The sequence below is a fragment of the Camelina sativa genome, chromosome 18, assembly GCF_000633955.1.
Source record: "Camelina sativa cultivar DH55 chromosome 18, Cs, whole genome shotgun sequence".
In the NCBI taxonomy this organism is placed as follows: Eukaryota; Viridiplantae; Streptophyta; class Magnoliopsida; order Brassicales; family Brassicaceae; genus Camelina; species Camelina sativa.
In genome coordinates this window covers 345644-352216 of record NC_025702.1, presented here as the reverse complement: position 1 = coordinate 352216, position 6573 = coordinate 345644, and the positions used below count along the sequence as shown (strand labels likewise).

General features: G+C 34.6%; 2 protein-coding genes across 3 annotated transcripts in view; both read right to left on the bottom strand.

Moving 5' to 3' along the window:
- LOC104760135 (tonoplast dicarboxylate transporter) overlaps positions 1-1732 on the bottom strand; it is a 6066-nt gene extending 4334 nt beyond the window's left edge. The window contains exons 1-2 of the mRNA XM_010483005.2: positions 1096-1732; positions 17-287 (exon numbers count right to left, since the gene is read on the bottom strand). Of these exons, the coding sequence (XP_010481307.1) occupies positions 17-287; positions 1096-1548 (724 nt within the window). The 5' untranslated portion in view covers positions 1549-1732. The remainder of the gene's footprint in view (positions 1-16; positions 288-1095) is intronic.
- The window catches only part of LOC104760134 (NADH dehydrogenase [ubiquinone] 1 beta subcomplex subunit 8, mitochondrial), a 2990-nt gene continuing 1265 nt past the window's right edge, over positions 4849-6573 (bottom strand). The window contains exons 1-2 of one of the 2 annotated variants that reach the window (XR_002036413.1): positions 6448-6564; positions 4849-5162 (exon numbers count right to left, since the gene is read on the bottom strand). Coding sequence is in view for 1 of the 2 variants with exons in the window: in XM_010483002.2 (XP_010481304.1) it covers positions 5106-5162 (57 nt within the window). In the remaining variant the exon portion in view is untranslated. Of the gene's footprint in view, positions 5163-6447; positions 6565-6573 lie in introns of those variants that run through there. The other variant, XM_010483002.2, reaches the window with a different exon arrangement.

Genomic DNA, 6573 nt, shown 5'->3' with positions numbered 1-6573 from the left:
AGTATCAGATTCACACCTGTTCCAGTGAGTGTGCTCATTCCACCCACTGCTGCCGAGTAAATCACACCTAGCACCACCGCCCTACAAAACTTCCCCACCGCAGGAGGCACAACTTCCGACGAAGAAGATGAAGAGGGCAGTCTCTGAAGTATCCCCGTAGCGACTGGCATCATCATGACTGCAGCTGCGACGTTGTGCATCCACATGCTCACGAACGCCGTTGTGGCGCAGATGCCAAGCAGAAGCAGCGGCGCGTTTAGCGGCTCTACGCAGAACACCAACGTTATCTATTTCAAGAATTAGATTATCCATTGAGTTATGTTATTATTTAATATTAACTTATCATAATTATATACGTGGTGAGCTCCACTTAACTAGGATGATCTCATACTGTTAATGATCATATAGTGTTCAAAATGATACTAAATAAATAATGACTAAAGTTGTGACTTGTGAACTAATAATTGGATCCCGCACAAACTAAATCATACTCATTGCTTTTGAATAGTCCCGGAAAACAGAGTGTTAACGTGTCTCTCATCTATGTTTTGGTAGCCTTATAAATGGTACAATGGATTGGCCTAAGGGCCATAGTCCATGAAATGACTCCTCATCTATCATACAAAGTATAGGTGAAATATTTTTTTTTTTCAATCTTGAATAGAGGACTCTTTGTATGTTACTAACTTCAATTTATACGATCAACCCACGTGTCTGCATGGACCACTAACCATTGTTATGTTTATTATACTAAATGTTATATATAATTTTTTATAAGTGGGGGGATTCAGTTGAAGCAGCCCACCTAGTTAACGATCATAGTTGTAAACCTCTCTAGTTGATTAGTAGTCACACAAATCATCTTATTCTTGCTTCAATATAAATTTCCTAAAAATGAATTAGAGTCCCCTACATGTTCCATCACCACATCGAACATTCGTTTTTTTTTTTGTCAAACCACATCGAACATTAAAATATAAATAAAAGAACCTCGTTATTCTTCTAACATAAGATGGTGAAAATAGGATAAAATGATGATTAATAACTAAATGAATTATAATATGTGGAAAGAAAGAGAGAAGAAGACAAACGTACGTTAAGGGCGAGTCGGCGGTGGATGTTGTAGTGTTCGACGGCGAGAGCGAGGATGAAGCTGCCGAGGACAAGGGAGATGACGTCATCCATGTAAGAATCGGCCACTACATCCGCCGCCGAGATTCCAAAGAGAGGGAAGAGGAAAAGCGGCGTCATGGAGGTGATGGGCATCGGAACAGCCTCCGTCAACCACCACGCGAACATCCAAGCAAGAACGCCGAGCATGTTTTTGGCCGTCGTCGTTTCATCTCCGCCGAGGCGTACGCATAGACACACGACGGCGCAAAGGAGAGGACCAAGAGCGATGTAACAGTTTTTAGGCGCAAATATTGCCCGAAGTTGTTGCCCCACCGTTTGCCGTTCGAATGGTTCCTCACTATGGACGACCGGTAAAAGCGGAGATTTCAGATCGTCGTCTCCGGCTCCGGCGACGGCGACATCACCACCGTTCATTCTGTTTATTCCGTTTCTAATGGAAGGATCAACAGAAACAAAAAAGAAAAAGATAAATAGAGAAATGTAATTACACCTATGAAGAGAGATGGAGAGGAGCCTTTTTATAAATTTATTAATTTTAATATTATAATGTGTGTGGCAATTTTTTTTTTTGTATAATTATGTGTAGACTTAATTTGTGTGGTCGTATAACAAAATATTCGGTTTTATGAGCGTGAGTGACACATGTTTAGTATTTATTTATGTAAAGGCGTTTATATTTACTCAATGTAATAGAGTTGTTCTTTTATACCTGTAAAATGTTTTTTTTTTTGCTTTGTTTGTTTCTGTTTTGAAAATTTAATTTGTATTTTTCTTTCACCTAAAATGTTAATATCCAACGTGAATCACAAATATTTGCTGGTTCACACAATTTTATTGACAATGTATGGGGTCAGATTAGTAGTTTAGAGACAATTAAATGTATAGTCCTTGAATCGACAAAATCGAATTATTGGATAATGGGTAAACATAATTTAAAGGTCATTTTATATTTGAATATGATTGATGACTTTTCAGTTTCTCTAAGGAAGATATTGTTTGAATTTTTTTCTTTTTAACTTAATATTTTAATATATATATATATATATACATATATATATAACTGACCCATGAAAATGATGGGGTCTCTCGCAAATTACAAGTGGCGAAGAAGCTTGTGATGGTTATATACTTTGTCTAGACTTGGAATTTAAAGACAATATCTATTTGCTAATTAATGACCCATGAAATTATTGTCATGTAATAAACTAAGTATTCTAGGGAGTTAAAGCATTAGAAAAATCTGTAATATCAAGAGTTTGTACACAAACTTGATTGTAGGCTATATAGTTTCTTCATTTATGATATAGAGGTATATTCAATCAAATATTTCAAGTAATCTTATATTAAAATAACAAATTTCCTTATTCAATCATGCTTTTTTAAAAGTTAGTAAAATCCAATATTTTTTGTTATAAAAAATTACCTTAAAACTTCTATAAATTCATCCAAAATAACTATAACTCATTAACAACTAAAATCATTCAAAATATAAAGTTGAATACACCCCCACAAATTTAGTTTATCCACAGTATAGCTTTGATTAATATGTTATACTCCATCAATTTCTTATTAATCCATTTTTTAGACTTTTCACACATATTAAGAAACATATTATAAATTGATTGTAAATGCATTTTTGTGATTTATAATTTTCTATAACTTTAAACCAATACAGTAGTATTTTTTTTTGAAAAAGAATACAGTAGTATTCAATGACTTTTTTTTGAAGCTTAATATTCACCAATAATAACTAATAAATATTGCATAAAAAACTTTAGAAATCTATTTTTAAAAATGTATGTTTCCCCTAGAAAATGGATTAATAAAGAAAGGAGGGAGCATGAATAGTAGAAAATAGAATAATCTAATATTTGAATAATACAAAATCAGCTGAATAAGTTTATATAAAATTATCATTAAGACATTATATCGCAAGTTCTGGTAAATTAATAACATTTTGTTTATTTCTAATTATACTTTTGATATAATTGTATCGAAATCATTTTTTAAAAAATTGTAAAAATAGTGAAATTTGGAATTATAAGAAAAGAAATGAATTAACATTTTCAAAACTTGAAAAAAATAGTATACTAGTTACATCCTTATATTTCCTAATCTAAAAAAATAAAACAATTAATAAAAAAAATATGAAACTAATCTAAAAGTTGCATAAAAAGTTGAAAACATCTTATATTATGAAACAAACCGAAACCTCTCAAACATCTTATATTTTGAAACGGAGGGAGTATTATATTTATAGATGCCAACCATTTCTATTATTATTTGTAATTTCGTACGCCACACAAATGTTTTTTTTTATCGACAAGAATGAAAACTTAAAAGAGGTTATGAAAATGGTGCGATAGATAGAAATAAATGAGGAAAAAAGAGAAGGAACTGCTGAAAGCCAAACAGTTGGCAAGAGTAGAGAGAGAGAGAGAGAGAGAGACGTTATATTATGCAGCCTTTGGTACTCCTCCAGAGCCCAACTTCCCTGGTTCATACCTTCCTCTTTTTTTTGTCCTTTTTCTCCAATAATAAGAAGAATACTATTATTGTAATAATCATTATTCATATACTTACAAAACTATGAAGAAATGTTCAAAAATCGAACTTGTATTTGGTGGCTGGCCAATCTTTTAATTTGTCTGTCAAATCTCTTTTAAGATATATCAAACTTGGATAGCCTACACTTGGTCTAACAAATAAGCTCACACAGAGAGACATGCATGTTATATTATTTACGTACGATGAGGTTTGCTATATCCAGTTTGCAAACAAAAAGTAAGACTAAGAAGTAGTATTCCCTTAAATAATCGAATATAAATAAGATGACATAACGAGAGAGAGAAAGAGATGGGTGTGGTACCAATAATAATCTTTGTTTTGAAGGGGTCCAAAACGATCAGGTTGAATTAGAGCCAGTAGGGATGACACGTTGGCAGATCACATTGATGATTTGATCATGAATCAGTATTACTCATCAAAGAAATGGAATATATTTCATAATTAAGCTCTGTATTTGAAGTATTGAAATAATATCTCATCATGACTCAGGTGACGTGGCTGTCTTTATTCCAGTACCATTTCAAAAGACAAAAGGGTTAGTCCGTTGATTATCAACTAGTTTTAATCAACTGAGCTGATGCGGTGAAGTCTATCCAACCTTACCCCATAACATTATTTAGACGTGTATTTGTATTGTACAAGTCAAATCCAATTCATCATCCTACAGTACGCTAATCAAATTTCAATTTTTGTTTTTAATTAGTTTCTTAAAGTCTTATTTTTAGTAGAGAAATGTGTTAAAGGCCGTCACACCAATCTTTCAACAAATGAATTTTTACCCGTAAGCTATTCATTTGTTTGTTGTCAGTATGTATAACTGGACGCCATACAAAAATTCTTCCCTAACCTACTACTTGTCGTGATGGATTTTGATAAGATAATCATCAGAGAAAACGAAGAGATGCATAATAAACAAATGCGTATAAGACATGAGTTTATAAAAAAATTAGGGAAGGAGTACCAAAGTTTAAATTCTACAGTTTGGTATAATACCCAAAACGGAGGTGAACAAGTTCAAGTTTCTCTCTCAATGTCCCACTCACATGCCACATTAGGCTAAGTCGCATTTATTCTGTATTTGTTCGGGGTCGTACTACTATGAGGCTCAAACTTACTTCGACACATGGCGCTAACGCTAACTATCAATTGTGGGGGAGATTTACTTCTAAAGATTACAAAACACAATTCAAGATCTGCTGAACCACAAGTCTTCTCTTATGAATCTCTCTCATTGGTCACTGTTAATTACAGAGACAACGCATATAATAAAAACAAAGTCTTTTTTTTTTATTCTTTTGTCTTTCAAGTTGTAAGCAGAAGAAATAACAAACATTTTGAAGAAGGACGCAGTGATGAAAAACACGGTTCAGTTTGATAAGCAGATCACTTTATGTTATGGGTCTCTATGGCTCTCCTCCAAGCTCAACTCTCAGGTTGTCATAAGGGTACACTCTTGGTGTCTGCAACAACAAAATAAGAGATGATCATGTAATGAATACCACAATGGTAAGTGGTAAGAAAGAAACACAACAGCAGAGATATGAGATGCCACAGAACAAGTTCAAGAGTAAAAGAAGAGCACCAGTTCATCTCACGTATAAACAAGAAACTATAGAGCAGCTTCTTAGCCCTAATGAGAATCTGGCAACTCAGTAAATGGTAAGATCATAAGCGTGCAAGAGATACATGAAGCCTCTTTAGAGGTGTTTTACTTGAAATCCTTGAACACAAGACCCATCACAGTATAGCCTTTGGCACATACAAAGTGTATGATTATTGGCCAGTGGACACTAAGAGAACTAACTCAATATATTTTAGCTGCTGCCTGCTGATACACCCGCCTCTAAGAGGCTTCATGTATCTCTTGCACGGGTATGACCTTAGCATTTAGCGAGTTCCCAAGAACATAGAGAGTGTTACTTTAACTAATAACTAGTATGTACGGGGTCAATCAAAATCAATTAAGAGAGGATGATGGAAACCAATGTGGATATAANAACAAGAAGCTATAGAGCAGCTTGTTAGCCCTAATGAGAATCTGGCAACTCAGTAAAGGGTAAGATCATAAGCGTGCAAGAGATACATGAAGCCTCTTAGAAGGTGTTTTACTTGAAATCCTTGAAAGCAAGACTCATCAAAGTATAGCCTTTGGTACATACAAAGTGTATGATTATTGGCCAGTGGACACTAAGAGAACTAACTCAATATGATTTTAGCTGCTGATACACCCACCTGTAAGAGGCTTCATGTATCTCTTGCACGGGTATGACCTTAGCATTAACCGAGTTCCGAAGAAGATAGCGAGTGTTTCTCTAACTAGTATGTACGGGGTCAATCAATCAATTAAGACAGGATGATGGAAATCAATGTGGATATAAAGATCCATCTCTTCCGGTACATTGGTGAGAGATGCAAAAGCAAACAGCAGGAATGGTCTTTGTGTTCATAAACCGGCAAAATGCAAAACCTAGGGAGCTAAACATTGGGGGGCATTCAGCAAATGAAGAAACAGAGATTGAGAACATTCTGTTAAATGGGGGGGTTGGAATCTAGGTTGACTTTTCACATGGTTTTTTCCAAAAGTTCCAGTAAAAACATTATCTCAGTTTTCACATTTAGGGTGTAGTGAAAACGATAATGAGGTTGATGAAACAACAACAGAATAGCTCTTGCAATGCATAGGGATATTATAGCAAAGCACAAATGACACTCAGGACAAAGCGGGTTGGGTATTATTTGACTTACAAAAGGAACTGTGGAAGCTTTGTCGTTGAAAACAGCGAGCAGACCAAGAGCCGCAAAGAACCCTAGACCGCCACTCAACCATGCCAATGCTTCATACTGCTCATCATCATCCCCCAACAAAACAAA